Source organism: Podarcis liolepis (genome assembly GCF_965112155.1).
Source record: "Podarcis liolepis genome assembly, chromosome: 11".
Taxonomy (NCBI): Eukaryota; Metazoa; Chordata; class Lepidosauria; order Squamata; family Lacertidae; genus Podarcis; species Podarcis liolepis.
Genome location: NC_139565.1, coordinates 15,813,691 through 15,830,927, shown reverse-complemented (window position 1 = coordinate 15,830,927; position 17,237 = coordinate 15,813,691). Strand labels below are relative to the sequence as shown.

The following is a 17,237-nucleotide window of genomic DNA, read 5'->3' as shown; positions in this document are numbered from 1 at the left end:
ATGGGTTTTGTGCAGAAAATAAAACAAGGTATCGTTGGGAGTGCTAAAGCTTTGGTTTAAGGCCAGTTTTGTTTTTTGTTTTGTTTTTGTAATAGCTGCCTGCCTCTTATTAGGGCCATCATAACTGCTGAAGGAGAAACAACAATATGTTGTGTTATTTATTTATTTACACAACACATCCCACACTTTCAACATAATGTATGTTGCCAAGGCAGCTAACAGAGTAGAAAGAAACAAACTAGTATAATTTAAAACAATGAAGGTAGGTAGAATTCAGCGTTATGCTATTACAAATGTTCTGTCTACGCAAGCCTATTAGCTTGCCAGATGGAACAACACCCCCCTCCCTGTCCCCCACATGCTGGTCTGTGGGTTCTCCCCCTGAGCCAATTCCAGGGGCACACAGGAGAGGGGGAAAGCCTCATTGCACAAGTGGAAGTCCGAGTGCAGGGCTTCCTGCTGACGGTGTTCTTTAGATCATGGGTAGACAATATAAGGCCCGGAGGTCCGGATGCAGCCCAATTGCCTTCTCGATCTGGCCCCGGGACGGCCCGGGAACCAGCGTGTTTTTACATGAGTAGAATGTGTCCTTTTATTTAAAATGCATCTCTGGGTTATTTGTGGGGCCTGCCTGGTGTTTTTACATGAGTGGAATGTGTGCTTTTATTTAAAATGCGTTTCTGGGGTGTTTGTGGGGCATAGGAATTTGTTCATTATTTTTTTCCAAAATATAGTCCTGCTCCCCCCGCAAGGTCTGAGGGACAGAGGACTGGCCCCCTACTGAAAAAGTTTGCTGACCCCTGCTTTAGATGAATCTCGCCCAAAGCATACAATTAGTCTAATAGTATATTTTAATTGTTGTAACACACCGTGGGATATTAGGGTGAAAGGCAGGTAAGTAATAACAACAAACTACTGCAGTAATCCTGCCCACCCAGCAGTTTGAAAGCACGTCAAAGTGCAAGTAGATAAATAGGTACCACTCCGGCAGGAAGGTAAACGGTGTTTCCGTGCACTGCTCTGGTTCGCCAGAAGGGGCTTAGTCATGGGGACCACATGACCCGGAAGCTGTACGCTGGCTCCCTCGGCCAATAAAGCGAGATGAGCGCCGCAACCCCAGAGTTGGCCACGACTGGACCTAATGGTCAGGGGTCCCTTTACCTTTACTGCAATAACAGTGTATTAACATAAACAATAAAACCAAGCTGCTCTAAAAAAAAAGTTTCTAAAGTTGATTGATAACGATATTTATGAAATTGCATGACTTGCTTAACTCTTTGTCATGTTTCTGTAGGGCCATCTCGCCCAATCTTGCTCTCAGATTTGTATAAGGTTTCCATGATGTCCTCAGGGTATTTCCAGTGTTTGCAACTTTACACTTGCCTCTATAGGTCTGTTTCCTTACTCTACATGCTTAATCCCAAATGCTGGCCCCTGGCCTTGGCTGTCGCCTCAAAAGTATTTTCTGCCTTGAGATGTGTTGAATTGGTTTAGTTACTTTGCAGGGACTTGTGACAGCAACTGTGATTTTGCAAACCATTAAGGTTGCAAACAATGCCATAGCAGCTTTGAACTAATCTGTCTCCTTGTGTGGGATATCTACAATAAACAAAGCTTTCTTTTGTTAATGAAAAGGATAAATGGAAACAAAGTTTACCTGCCTATCAAACTGGCTACTAGAGAGTTTCGGTTTCTGCAGGGATATGAATAAACCATTCAGTCTGAATTGAGCGGGTTTCTCTAGTGGTCTTTTTTTCATCACTGAACAAAAGGTCACAATAAAAGTCTTTGTTGTTGTTTTTAGTCTGGTGTTACCAGGATTTGCATTTCAATAACAGAGAATTCAGTGACCTCAGCAAAGGGTAGCTGCAGTGGTGCAGATGACATGCCAATTTGAAATTAGCAAGGAATCAGATTCCTTTGAAGGTAGGTGCTTTTAAAAGTAGGCGCTCAAATCAAGTCTATTTTAGTTGATTGCCTGGAGGAAAATAAGCAGGATAAACAAAAAAGCAACATGATTTAAATGACTTTTCTGCACATTTTAAAAATGGTTGCCCTGATCCAGCTAAAGGGAATTGTGGCTAGGAATGCAACTCTTTGCACAGTCTGCATAAAAACAAGTCTGATTGTTCTCAACAGGGCTTTCTGCCATATAAGTGTCATTCTGCCATGTAAGCGTGTTTAGAATTGCAGCATAAATCTTTATTGAAACCAATGAAACAACTAACTATAATCTCATTGCTCACAGCCGGACCTAGGGCATATGCACACTTCCTTTTTGCCCGGCTGTTTAAAGCTCAATCAGAGCAAAGGTCAATCCGCAGAAAACCCAAATTGACGTTTGTTCCTATTCAGCTTTAAAGAGTGAGTTTTCACAGGGAGAGCTCAGGCCAAAAAAGAAAAGAAAGCAAGAGTGTTAAAGCGTGAACCTGTGCCTGGAAAGAGTGCAGCAAAAGGTAAATGTGGATAAGCCCTTATTTAAAGCTAACTAGCTAGGTTAGGGTGGTGATGATTAAAAATGCAAAAGCTGGTTGTCACTTATGGCCATTTGTCATAGCCAAATGCAGTGTAAATTCTGCAGATAAAAAAAACACATTAAAAATGTTGATGAGTTGTCAAGTACATAAACATATAGGCTGTTCCTAAGAACTGATTGTGGTTCAAATAGAGGTTACATTGTTAGTGATGTATATATACCGTATTTTTCGCTCTATAACACACACCAGACCATAACACGCACATAGTTTTTAGAGGAGGAAAACAAGAAAAAAAATATTCTAAGTGAAACAGTGGATATATGATTCTTGTGGTTCATGCTGTGGCCACAGACATGTGATCTGACAGTGAGTTTGGAGTAGCCCAATGCAAAAATCCTGAGGATCCATGTGGATCCATGCTTTGTAACCACGTTTTTGCACCACTGTGGCCCTTGGCAACAGTGGGTGCGTGATTTTTTTGGTGCAAGATGTAGCCATGGACATGCTATGTGATCTGATCGTGAATTTGGGGTGACCCAGTGCAAAAATCCTGAGGATCCATGTGGATCCGTGCTTTGTAACCACGTTTTAAGTGGGGAGGGAAGGAAAAGCACTCAAGGGACAAGGAGCACGCATGGGGTGGGTGGAGAAGGATGCTGCTAATAATGAAGAAGAGGGGTATAAGGGGAGAAGGCTCCTCTCCTCTCCCACTTTGCTCCTTTAAAGCAAGCAGGCTCTGCTTTTCTCCCTCCTCCCCGCTCAGCGAGCTGAAAAACTTTGCTGCTATGTAGCGAGCTGAGTGGGGAGGAGAGAGGGACAGAGAGCCTGCTTGCTTTAAAGGAACCAACCGGACAGGAGCCGCTTACACTCGTGTAAGCGGCTCCTCTCCTCTCCTGCTTTGCTCCTTTAAAGAAGCAGGCTCTCTGTCCCTCTCTCCTCCCCACTCAGTGGCTCTTCTCCCGCTTTGCTGTTTCAAAGCGAGCCACGGAGGAGGGAAGGAAGGGGAACCATGGATCCTCTGCTCACGACTGCAGCAGATCCCCCCGCCACCTGTAGGCATTCGCTCCATAACACACACAGACATTTCCCCTTACTTTCTAGGAGGAAACAAGTGTTACGGTGCAAAAAATATGGTACTTCTTTTTGGTCTTGATATCATCTCTAATCCAAGAGTTTTTGCAGGCTCTCAAACACTATAAAAACCTGAGAAACTAAAAAGCGGAGTAAGTATACAGTGGTACCTCTAGTTGCGGACACGATCCGTTCTGGGGTGTCGTTTGCATCCCGAAAAGTCAGCAACTGGAGCGGTGCTTCTGCGCAAGTGTGGAGCACGATAGAGCACTTCTGCACACATGCAAAGCGTGTAGAACGCTTCTGCACATGCACGTGTGGCGAAACCCAGAAGTATACACTTCCAGGTTTGCCGTGTTCGCAAGCCGAAAAGACGCAACACGAATCTAACGCAACACAAGGTATGACTGTACATACCATTGTGAATGGTGTTTTCACCATACTAACTTCAACACACGCGCACACAAATAAACACTCCTATTGTCGACCTCTAGCCTTAGGTATAGAGTGATAGAATGGACTCCCTTAGAAGGTGGGAGACTCTCCTTCGTTTGATGATTCTAAGCAGAGCTTGGATGGCCATCCATCATAGATGATTTAGTTGTGATTCCTGTATTGCAGGGGGTTGGGCTAGATGACCCTTGGGTCCCTCCCAACTCTACAAGGAGCCATCCCATACCAGGACTGCCTTCAGGAACCTCCAAGGAATTGGTTGTGACTTTTATGATGGGTCACACTGCAGCTGGTCTCTGATCTGTAGATAAACTCAAGACAGGGGCCGGATTTTAATTTTCTTTTTTTTAAATTTTCTTTTTAAATGTGAGCTTCGAATCTGCTGTAGGTTAAAATGTGATGGGTTCATCTTAAGGATGTCTATGTGTGTTTTTAAAATGTCTTTCAGAAAGAGGGAGAGAGGAATCACAAAGTTCGCCTAGCAGTTGGGAACGGAGTAAGAACAGATATCTGGAAGGAATTTTTACACCGATTTGGTGACATCAAGATATGTGAATTTTATGGTGCAACGGAAGGAAACATTTGCTTCATGAATCACACGGGCAAAATTGGATCTGTGGGTCGAACTAATTTCTTTTATAAGGTGATTATTTACATGCATATACTGTGTGAAGGAATGCCAGATTAACATGACTTTTATAGCGCAGTAGTTGGCAACTTCAGAGTCTGAATCACTCGGTGGGAAGCTGCTGTTCATACAAAATCAAGCTTTAAACTTAGCTCTCAATCAAGCCCTAAATCAATAATCTAGTTATTAATTGCATTATTTTGGTCAGATATGATATATGCAGGGACGCGGGTGGCACTGTTGGTTAAACCACAGAGCCTAGGGCTTGCCGATCAGAAGGTCGGCAGTTCGAATCTCCGCGATGGGGTGAGCTTCCGTCGCTCTGTCCCAGCTCCTGCCAACCTAGCAGTTCGAAAGCACATCAAAGTGCAAGTAGATAAATAGGTACCACTCCAGTGGGAAGGCAAATGGCGTTTTCTGTGCGCTGTTCTGGTTCGCCAGAAGCGGCTTAGTCATGCTGGCCATGTGACCCGGAAGCTGTACGCTGGCTCCCTCGGCCAGTAAAGCGAGATGAGCGCCGCAACCCCAGAGTTGTCCACGGCTGGACCTAATGGTCAGGGGTCCCTTTACCTATGATATATACAGTTGTTTGAATCTTTGCTTTATGGTTTTAACCATGAAACAGATCTAAATATTTACTCCCCTTCCCTTTCTAAATTCCTTTTTTGGGGAGGTGGATTTTTTAAAAAATTGTTTGCTAGTGATGCTTCACTGAAAAACTTGGTTTGGGGATCACTGAATACTTTGTCCAACTGGGATTCTGCTCATAAATCACTTTTCTCTGAAATGCTTCTCAGGGCTTGCTGTCATTTAGCTTTAATAAAATGAAACCCTCCAGTAGCATGACTCCTGTGGGATAGGGATACATTTAGATCAGTGTATAGAAAGCTCCATAGGCGCCGACTCCATGGGGCTTGAGGGGGCCCGAGCCCCCTCAAAAATTCGTTTGGGGGGGCTCAGCCCCCCCAATAATCTCGGGCGGCGGTGGGCGCGTCCGCGGCTTTTATAGGGCGCCCGATCGCCAACACCGCCGACGCTGTGGCTGCCCGAGCCCGAGCCTGAGCCTGAGCCCGACCCGGAGCCCGACCCCGACCCGGAGCCCGAGCCTGAGCCTGAGCCCGACCCGGAGCCCGACCCCGACCCGAAGCCCGAGCCCGAGCCCGAGCCCAAGCCCGTCAGTCAGGAAGGAAGGAAGGAAGGAAGGAAGGAGAAATGGGGAGGGAGACGAGGGAGGAAAATTGCGCGCAGGGTGAAGAAAGGAGAAGGGCGAACGAGACGAGCTTCCAACCCAAAAAAGGGCTGGAAGACTGGGAGGATGCAGGATCGGGAAAGAAAGCGACGCCTTCCCCGCCCGCGACGTCGCCCGCTTGTCATTGGCAGCGCAGCGGGCACCCAGAGGGGCTGGGCACCGGCGCAGGGCCGCTCCGCAGCCGCGGAGGACAGCTGTGCGGCTAGCAAGGTGCACCACGTAGAGCGCGGCCCTTGTGTGGCCCGGTGGCCAGGCAAGCTCGGGCGGGGACCCCCATGCGAATCTAAGACGGGAGAAGAGGGCAGAGCAAAGGGGGTCCCTTCCCCAACCTCCGGCTCTGAGACTTCCCTGCGCCCCAGAAAAGCGAAAGGATTTTCTCTTCTTCTTTTTTTATAAATATTTTATTAAGTTTTCAAATACAAAGTTAGAAACATACACTGAAGAAAAAAGTAAAAGAACAAGAAAAAGAAAAAAAGAAAAAGAAGAAAAGAAAACCAACCATTCAACACATTTTTTATATAACTAACTGGACTTCCTCGCATCTCCCTTACCCTGCATTCTTTATAATAAAGATATCAGCAAATTATTACCTTGTTTCGTACCTTATTTTGTACTTTTCAAATACTATACCTCTAAATTTAACATACTTTTCATCAGTTACTTATATCTTAAATTAAACATAGTATTACCTTAGATTTTGACCTTTTCTTACTTAAAATATAATTTCCTGTTTCCCAAATCTAATTGGTGAAGCTATAGTTTCCGAATCGTGTAAATTTTTAACATTCATACAACTTATATTGTTTTTGTAAATAGTCCTTAAATTTTTTCCAGTCCTCTTCCGTTGTTTCTTCTCCCAAATCTCGGATTCTGCCAGTCATTTCAGCCAGTTCCATGTAGTCCATCAATTGCGTCTGCCACTCTTCCAGTGTGGGCAAATCTTGTGTCTTCCAATATTTTGCGATAAGTATTCTTGCTGCTGTAGTTGCATACATAAAGAAAGTTCTATCCTTCTTTAACACTTTCTGGCCAACAATGCCCAAGAGGAAGGCCTCTGGTTTCTTGGGAAAGGTATACTTAAATACCTTTTTTAACTCATTATAGATCATTTCCCAGAAGGCCTTCACTTTTGGACAAGTCCACCAGAGGTGAAAGAATGTCCCTTCAGCCTCCTTACATTTCCAACATTTATTATCAGACAGGTGATATATTTTTGCAAGCTTGACTGGGGTCATGTACCACCTATAAATCATTTTCATAATATTTTCCTTCAAGGCATTACATGCCGTGAATTTCATTCCGGTGGTCCATAACCTTTCCCAATCCTCAAACATGATGTTATACCCAATATCCTGAGCCCATTTTATCATGGCTGATTTGACTGTCTCATCCTGAGTGATTTTCTCTTCAACCTGCCCTCCATCCTCTTGCAGAAAACTCTTTGCCTGCCCTGCCCGTATCTCGTTTTTGCTTTTTAATTCCACACACGCACCCTTCGGACTTCGTGGCAATCGGGCGCGCGGGTGCGTTTCCTAAGAGAGTGAGGACCCCCGCCTCCTCCCCACCTGCTCCCTCGCCAGCCAGCCAGCCGCGCGCCCTAGCCGGAGAGCCCCGGCCGTCCCCGTCGCGCAATCGGCTGGATCTCCCTTCAGCAGGCCGTGCTCACAACTCGGCCCAGGGACCCCCAGCAGCGGATCTCCGGCTCAGCTGAAGAATCCGGCAACAAGCCCCCTCCTTCCCAATCGCTCCGCCGAAATACGCTCCAGAACCCCCCAGATAGGCCGCCGGCCGCCAAGTCTAGTGGCGCCCTGAGCGAGGGTCTCTCCCCAACACCGCCACCTCGAACTGCGTTCTCCCGGCTACCCGAGTGAACCAGCGGCAGGACCCCGGTATGGGCCCCCCCAATATTTTTTATAAGTCGGCGCCCCTGGAAAGCTCCCTTTGTGTGGATGTATGAATACTAAGAACAGAGAGTTGTCAGTGCATGCATTAGCATAGCAAGCAGTAAACAAGCCCAACTTACAACAACTCATTGTGAAACTCTTTCAAAAATCCACTTATTTTTGTGTGATCATGACTAACAGGGCAATAATGTGGTTCTGCTGTGCTAACAGCTACTATGCCAGGACTGATGCCAATGTACCATAGTTTTAATCCTCTGCACTCCCAGCAGGGAGGTGGAAAGTACCACAGTATCAGAACAAAAAGCTAAGGTAATAATACCAATGGGTGGGTGTTCCCACCATCTATCATTCAGATGGTGGCCAGTGAATGGTCATTTTGCATTGCCAGCCAAACGAGGAATAACATCACATGTTGAAGTCAATATTCCCTCCCTCACACAATGTACTATCTTGCTTCTCCCAGCAACGTTTGATTCCATCACCTATGGAGACGCTATCTAAGGTGGGTGACACAGCCTTGGCCTGATGAGTTAGAAATTAACTATGAGAAGTCTGAATCCATTAACAGAAGGCTCCTTGGTCCAGCAGATGTTTCTATGAAAAGAAGGAGATGATTTCCTCCCATTTCCTGTTCAGTTCTCATTTCACCATACTGTTTTGGAGGGTTTCCCCAAACTCTGGAGCAGATTTGTGGGACTGCACAGGGAAGGTCCATATAGTTAAAGCTATGATTTTCCCTATAGTGATGTATGGAAGTGAGAGCTGGACCATAAAGAAGGCTGATTGCTGAAGAATTGATGCTTTTGAATCATGGTGCTGGAGGAGACTCTTGAGAGTCCCATGGACTGCAAGAAGATCAAACCTATCCATTCTTAAGGAAATCAGCCCTGAGTGCTCACTGGAAGGACAGATTCTGAAGCTGAGACTCCAATACATTGGCCACCTCATGAGAAGAGAAGACTCCCTGGAAAAGACCCTGATGTTGGGAAAGATGGAGGGCACAAGGAGAAGGGGACGACAGAGGACGAGATGGTTGGACAGTGTTCTCGAAGCTACCAGCATGAGTTTGACCAAACTGCGGGAGGCAGTGGAAGACAGGAGTGCCTGGCGTGCTCTGGTCCATGGGGTCACGAAGAGTCGGACACGACTAAACAACAACAACAACAGGGAGTTGCAAAGGGAAGCAGGATTTGAAGAAAATTAGACCCCTGCTTCCATTCAAAGGGAGCAATCATATAATCATACTCTTCCATTAAACACATTGATTTTTATATATCCTGCAATGGCCTAATATTGGAATGACTTTAGTTGTGGATAAAACATAAGGATTGAAGTTCCTGAAGCCTCTTTTACAAAGTGTCTCATTTTTGTGAAACAAGAAAGACTGCACACTCAAAGGATTTTGGTCCAATGGAAGGCTCTTAGTACTTTTTGTGTGTTTCCCCCTTCTCACAAAGGAATTGAAAAGAAGATACCGATTGAATCAGCAACATGCTCAGCATTCTGAGTGTCTTGACTTCCTCGAGTACTACAAGTCTTTTGAACAGTTACTCATCTAGTTTTCATTTTGGATCTCTTCCCAGTTAATGGGTACTGTTGTGTAGTAAGTGACAAGCTGTGTAAGTGCAAAAGGGATAAGTAATTGCAGGGCTTGAGAAACATGGTCTAAGAGCTTGACAATGAAATTTGAGAAGTCTGCATTCTGGACAATCATGCTTGTTCAGTAATTTTTTACTTGTACTGAAAAGTCCTGTATGGAAATACATTGCACTACAAGCTAAATAGTGCAATAGATATTTCTGAACTAAGGATTGTAGCAGCCAACTCATATTGTTCACAACTCATTCCCATTGAATCCAGTATGTGCAAGATCACTTCTAAAACATCTGTATTTTTGTGCTTTTTTTAAAAAAAATAATGCTGCCAGACTTTTGCTGAAATAAGAACTCATACATTATTCATAATATTTAAATTCTCTACATTCTAAAAAAAGACGCAATATTTTCCCCCTCACATTAAATTAATGTATTGTTCTTTCTCTTGATAGAAGTTAACCAGTTTAGTCTTTTTCCCCAGTCTTTATTCAAGCTTTATTATTCGTTTTCCATATATATATATACACAACACCTAGTCATCCTCACTATCATCAATCCAATAAAAATATCACAAATGATACATGCAGTTTTAACTATGTGCTTTCTACACGAACCCATGACTTCCTGTCTTCTCCATGTTTCCTTTATATTAAACATCTTGCTTTGATTTGTAATTATTAATTTATAAAAATTCTCTTTTCTTTTTAAGTATCATTTTCCATTGTATATATTACTTACAGAAATCATTCAAAGGCAACTACTGTGTTTAAGTTACAGCTATTTTTCAAATAATTTCTGAAATTATCCCATTCTAGAATGAACTCTTGTCTTTTTTTATCTCTGATTCTTTCCGAAAGGGAGGCTAATTCTGCGTATTCTGTCAATTTGAGTAACCATTCGACTCTGGTAGGGAGTTTGTCATTTTTTCAATATGTCGCCAAAAGCACTCTCGCGGCCGTGGTTGCATATAAAAAGAATTTTCTTATACCCCTGGGAATGTCAATGCCAGTAATACCCAGAAGAAACGCTTCTGTTTTTTTAGGGAAATTTACCTTTAACATTATTTTTAGTTCTGAGTGTATGTCGCTCCAGAACCCTTTGACCTACCTTAACCAGTTTGGTCTTAAGGGAGCTCATCTGTTCCAAACCACAGAAATGGCTGTGGCTTTAAACTATAGTAGTCCCTGTGTCTTTGTCCATGGAGTTTTCTTAGCAGGGATACTGGAGTGGCTTGCCGGTTCCTCCTCCAGGTGGATCACATTTGGTCAAAACTCTCCACTATGACCTGTTCATCTTGGGTGCCCTGCTCGACATAGTTCATAGCTTCTCTGAGTTATTCAAGCCCCTTCGCCATGGCAAGGCAGTGATCCATGAATAATAATAATAATAGTAATAATAATTTATTATTTATACCCCGCCCATCTGGCTGAGTTTCCCCAGCCACTCTGGGCGGCTCCCAATCAGTGTTAAAAACAGTACAGCGTTACATATTAAAAACTTCCCTGAACAGGGCTGCCTTAAGATGTCTTCTGAATGTCAGGTAATGAAGGGGAAGAGAAGACTCCCTGGAAAAGACCCTGATGTTGGGAAAGATGGAGGTCACAAGAAGAAGGGGACGACAGAGGACGAGATGGTTGGATAGTATTTTCGAAGCTACTAGCATGCGTTTGACCAAACTGCGGGAGGCAGTGGAAGACAGGAGTGCCTGGCGTGCTCTGGTCCATGGGGTCATGAAGAGTCGGACACGACTAAACAACAACAACAGTTCCTGTGAAAACACAAGTGAGATCTACAATGAAATGTTGCAGTGTGGAGTGCTGCTGTCCACTCCATTCCATTCTTTCTCTCCGCTCTAGTTTTCCATTTGCCCTCTGCCCCAGTTAGTCATCATTCCATGGCCACTGAGCATGCACAGTTTGCATTAGGCTGGTTTTGAGACATTCTCCCCTTCAGCTGCTATTCTAAATACACTAACCTGGGAGTGTGTTCCCATGAACTCAGTGGGGGCCTTACTTCTGAGTAGACACATACTTCCTAGATGTTTACCATGCTGCTTCGTAACCCTCCTATTGTTTATAGATGGTGCAGTTTTGGTTATATGAGCACCAGAACACCAGAAATAGAGAAAAATTGAGCCAAAGAATAAACATTTCTCTTTCCCAAGCCCATTGGATGGTGCAACTCTCTTTTCTTCAAACCAAATATCCTGGTAGCATAGTTTAGTCATGCTACATTTCCTTTTCCCGTCAACTAAAGCAGAAACAGGAATAATTATTTCCTTAGTTTTTCAATTAGTGGGTTTGTCAGTTCCCATCTGGGAGTATTAATTTATGCCAGCTGAGGCTTTCTATGAATTAAAATATTAGTTATTTGATTTTGTTGTCTGTTGGACATTATTAGTAGCAGGGGGTACTTAAAAGACTTCAGTGACAGCTGTATGATTTGGGTCTTGGGCTTCTTGAGTTTCTAATAAGTATTATATTTCAGCCAAATAAAACAATGCAGTTTTACCCCATCCTGTGGATAATGCAAGAAATAGTTCCTTTTCTTTTTTATTTACATTTTATTTACATTTACATTCCAAAATGTTAGTTTTTCAGCTTAAAGAAATATTAAATTATTTAGTTCAGATGAGAGATCCTAAGGCAGAGCTTTCCAAACTTTTCAGGCTGGTGACACACTTTTTGGACATGCATCATATTTTATGACACAGAAATTCAGTTTTACTAGCAAACCGGAGGTTAAACTAACCCCTTTCAAGCCTGGGCTGCCAAGATAATAACAGGTCTTAGAACCAAGCCTTATACAAAAGGGCTGCATCTAGAAAAGAGGAGACCAAGAGGCGTTATGACAGCCATCTTCAAATATCTAAAGGGCTGGCCACTTGGACGATGGAGGCAAACCGTAAACTATAAACCAAAACAAGCTGTGCATAATCAATGCAGAATTTGTCCTCCTGTCCTCCTGCCCATCAATTGATATAACCGGTGATGTCAGCTAATGGGCAAGTAGGCCTGTTTTAGGGGAAATGGCCTCGTGGGCTAAATTGGACCCCTGACGGTCCAATCTTGACTTACTGGGCAAAGGTTTCCCACTCCTACGCTAAGCCATGGTTTACCTTAGCACTGCATGTCAACCAGTCCAGTAACTCCCGCTGCTGTATTCAAAGAGATGAAGTGGGTCATTCTTCAATGCCTTGTGAATGGGAAAATCCAGGTGTCTTTTCCCAGATGGTATATCAGCTTCAGGAGAACTACATTTGTTCGGTGCTCAAGCTGCTGTGTGCTGTTGCTTGGAAGATATAATTTCCTTGATAGCAATCCTCTCCTTCCCTGTTCTCACACTGGTGAAAGAGGTTCTGGCTGTGGAGGAATTGACTTCAGCTTCAGTGTTTTTAAAAATGTACTGCTAGCATCTGAAGGCCATGATGAGTTACAGTTGTTAAAGTGTTATCCAAGCTGTTCTCCATTTGATCCTCCACACACACAACCACAGAATAACCTCTTTTGATGGTGTTGGATAACAAGTACAAGCTGCAACTTTCTGGACAGCAACTATTAAATGGAAGTGGGTAGCCAAAAGTTTTCACAGTGTTGTGCGGGGGGTACTTTTCCACTTAGTAACAGCAAAACAATTAGGAAACGTTTATGCTTTTACATCTGGAAAAGCATGTTTTATGTCTGTGATCCTACAGTTTTGTGTTATCTGAAACATGTTCCTGAAGCTTGATTCTTTTTCATTGTGAAAAAGAAAAAAAGATTCATGACAAGATCATTTTATTTAACATTATTTATGTAACTCTTGAGGGACGCGGGTGGCGCTGTGGTCTAAACCACAGAACCTAGGGCTTGCCGATCAGAAGGTCAGTGGTTCGAATCCCTGTGACGGGGTGAGCTCCTGTTGCTTGGTCCCTGCTTCTGCCAACCTAGGAGTTCGAAAGCATGTCAGAGTGCAAGTAGATAAATAGGTACCACTCCGGCGGGAAGGTAAACGGCATTTCCGTGTGCTGCTCTGGTTTGCCAGAAGCGGCTTTGTCATGCTGGCCACATGACCTGGATGCTGTCTGCAGACAAACGCCGGCTCTCTTGGCCAGTAAAGTGAGATGAGCGCCACAACCCCAGAGTCGTCCGTGACTGGACCTAACGGCCAGGGGTCCCTTTACCTTTACCTATGTAACTCTTGATGGTAGTAATACCTATAACTCAGTTTACAGGAAATATTAATATTATTAATAAAAGCAATTAAAGCATTTACAAATAATTAAAATTAATAGTAATAGAGATTAAAACAGACAAAATTATTTTACTAGAATGAAAAGCAGGAAGGAAAGAGAGTAATTCAACCTCCAAGATGTAAGGGCTTTCTGAATCCGGAAAGCGCTTGAAGTTCTGGAAGACAATGGGTACCCTGAACTTTCAAAACAGAATCTTTTTTCCATTTGTCAAATGATGAGATTCATTTTTATGACTTTGCAAATAAGGCACATGCTCACAACAAGTGAATTAGTTATCATGAGATGTCAATTGATTTTTATTTTATTTTTAAGGAAAGGGAGTGGAATAGCAACAGGAACCCAGAAGAAGAGCAGTTGTGTTAGGTGGGAGAATGCACTGGCTGTATCTACATGTTATGGCAGGCCATCTCAAAGCCAAGGTTTCTTCTGCACATTTACAGAAACCATTAACCATGGCTTGCCTTAACATGCCAATGCAGCCATTGCAACTTTTTGAAAATATTGTAGTATGTATCACAGATGGTTGAGATGTAATATCTTATTACAATCCTAATAGATTTAGAGTGAAATCCTGTGCATGCTTACTCAAAAGTAAGTCACATTTTGTTTCATGGGGCTTGCTCCCTAGAAAGTGTGTTTAGAATTTCATTTCTAAAGATGGAGGTAACATAGTTCTTGGCATGTTTTATGCTGTTATACACCAATTCACAAACATGGTTTGCTTCAAATAGTCATACTGAATGGATTGGATTCAAAGAATGAGGGGAAGGAAAATAAATGTTAGTGCTATTTAGCAATACCAGCACAAGAGCTTGCAGAAGATTTTACATGCTGCGCTGTGGGTTTGACAGCCTAGAACTTGCCAATCAGAAGGTCGGCAGTTTGAATCCCCGCGACGGGGTGAGCTCCCGTTGCTCGGTCCCTGCTTCTGCCAACCTAGCAGTTCGAAAGCACATCAAAGTACAAGTAGATAAATAGGTACCGCTCCGGCGGGAAGGTAAACGGCGTTTCTGTGCGCTGCTCTGGTTCGCCAGAAGCGGCTTAGTCATGCTGGCCACATGACCTGGAAGCTGTACGCCGGCTCCCTCGGCCAAAAAAGCGAGATGAGTGCCGCAACCCCAGAGTTGGTCATGACTGGACTTAGTGGTCAGGGGTCCCTTTACCTTTACCTTTATGAGAGGGAAGTTCTGTAACAGCTGTTAGGATTCCATTTGTGAGGGGGGAAATTGCACATCCTCTTCTGCAAATGGAAGAACATTTTTTTATTTACCGTATTTTTTGCACCATAACACTCACTTTTTTCCTCCTAGAAAGTAAGGGGAAATGTCTGTGCGTGTTATGGAGCGAATGCCTGCGGGTGGCGGGGGAATCTGCTGCAGTCGTGAGCAGAGGATCCATGGTTCCCCTTCCTTCCCTCCTCCGTGGTTACAAAGCATGGATCAACATGGATCCTCAGGATTTTTGCATTGGACTACTCCAAACTCCAAACTCACTGTCAGATCACATGTCTGTGGCCACAGCATGAACCACAAAAATCATATATCCACTATTTTGTTTAGAATATTTTTTTTCTTGTTTTCCTCCTCTAAAAACTATGCACGTGTTATGGTCTGGTGCGTGTTATAGAGCGAAAAATACGGTAGTTTTGTTTTAATCTAGCATGAGTTGTGAAACAGGACATTTTTCAAGATATTCTGCAAATTAACATGGATCCAAAGTTGCATGTTATATCTGAAACTTATTCATATATATCTTATTGTATGTCGTTGATACTGTAAGGTGACTCCCTTTTCATAGTGTGTGTAATTGTGTAGATTGAAAGTGGCCTTCCTGTTGAGCTAGGAGGGAAGCAAGTCAACAGGTGGTCATTGAAGGAATACTTTGACTCATTGACTATTTATAACCGTTTGTAATATTCTGAAGAGCCTCTTCACTTTGTTGTCTAGAAACACATGCAAATGTAACATGAGAATGCAGCTTTCTACAGCTAGTGTATCTATACTTTGACTGCCACAATTTCATCTATTCCTTTACTCCAGGGGTGACTAATCTGCGGCCCTCCAGATGTTGTTGAACTCTTATCAGACTGAACCAGCATGTCTAATGCATAGCTGTCAACGTTTCCCTTTTTTAAAGGGAAATTCCCTTATTCCGAATAGGATTCCTCACAAGAAAAGGGAAAAGTTGACAGCTATGGTCTAATGATCGGGTTTGTAGTTCAGCAATGTTTGAAGGCTCACAGGTTTCCCACCCCTGATTTACCTCTAACATTTTTTGAATTTCACAATCTGACATTTGAGAAAGTTTTGAAGTGCATTTTGTATAACTTGGTAAGCACATTAGAACTTTTGAAAGTGGTATATGAAATTACTTCATTTCACAGCATTGGTGCCCAAGGTTTTAAATATTCCCCATGTTTATTTATTTACAAATATACAGACAATAACAAAAGTACTATGAGGAGTTTACAATATGAATATTACAATTAAAACGTATTTGTTGCATCTTCATAAAAGCTTACTTTTAGGTAAGTACAATCATTAAGTAGAGCACACAACTCATTTAATGTACATTATTGAATGTTGCCACAAGATGTCACTGTCTAAACATTCCTGATCCCTTTTTTCTTTCTACTTTAAGCTCTTTTTCCCTTTCGACTTAATCAAGTATGATTTGCAAAAAGGAGAGCCAATCAGAAACAAACACGGATGGTGTGAAAGAGTTAAGAAAGGTAAGGATTTTATCCTGAATTTTGATGGCAATAGATACTCCAGCGGTATTGGATGCCTAATTGAAATGAAAACAAGAACACATACTTTAATAGGACTGCAGTTTCTTAACAGGCATAGTCACTGTTCCTTAGTCGTATTGAGAGAAACCACCTTGGCCATTGTTGTGCTGTGAATCCCTGGACCAAGCTGCATCATTCAGGATGCTGAGAATCTTAGCTTGAATTTTTAAGGATTGCTGAGAAAAACTTAAATATTATAAGGCAGATTTTGAAAGAACTGTACTGGCTCCCAGTACGTTTCCGAGCACAATTCAAAGTCTTGGTGCTGACCTTTAAAGCCCTAAACGGCCTCGGTCCTGTATACCTGAAGGAGCATCTCCACCCCATCATTCTGCCCAGACACTGAGGTCCAGCACCGAGGGCCTTCTGGTGGTTCCCTCACTGCGAGAAGCCAAGTTCCAGGGAACCAGGCAGAGGGCCTTCTCGGTATTGGCGCCCGCCCTGTGGAACGCCCTCCCATCAGACGTCAAAGAGAAAAATAACTACCAAACTTTTAGAAGACATCTGAAGGCATCCCGGTTTAGGGAAGCTTTTAATGTTTAATAGGTTATTGTATTTTATAGTTCTGTTGGAAGCCGCCCACAGTGGCTGGGGAAACCCAGCCAGATGGGCAGGCTATAAATAATAAATTATTATTGTTATTATTATTTGCTAATGTTGTAGGGCTTGTTTGTACACAGAGATGCACATAGACATTACAACACAATTATATACCCTATTTGTCTGTGTTTAAACAAGGTTTTTTGACTCAAAAATCATGTCAAAATGCTGGGCTTGTCCTATACACGGATAGTGGCATGGGGGGGGGGTAGCGGAGAAGCAGCGCATCTGCCAA

General features: G+C 43.2%; 1 protein-coding gene across 1 annotated transcript in view; it reads left to right on the top strand.

Moving 5' to 3' along the window:
• Positions 1-17,237, top strand: part of SLC27A6 (solute carrier family 27 member 6) — a 44,877-nt gene that overhangs the window by 15,933 nt on the left and 11,707 nt on the right. The window contains exons 5-6 of the mRNA XM_083464527.1: positions 4,450-4,644; positions 16,252-16,342. Of these exons, the coding sequence (XP_083320653.1) occupies positions 4,450-4,644; positions 16,252-16,342 (286 nt within the window). The remainder of the gene's footprint in view (positions 1-4,449; positions 4,645-16,251; positions 16,343-17,237) is intronic.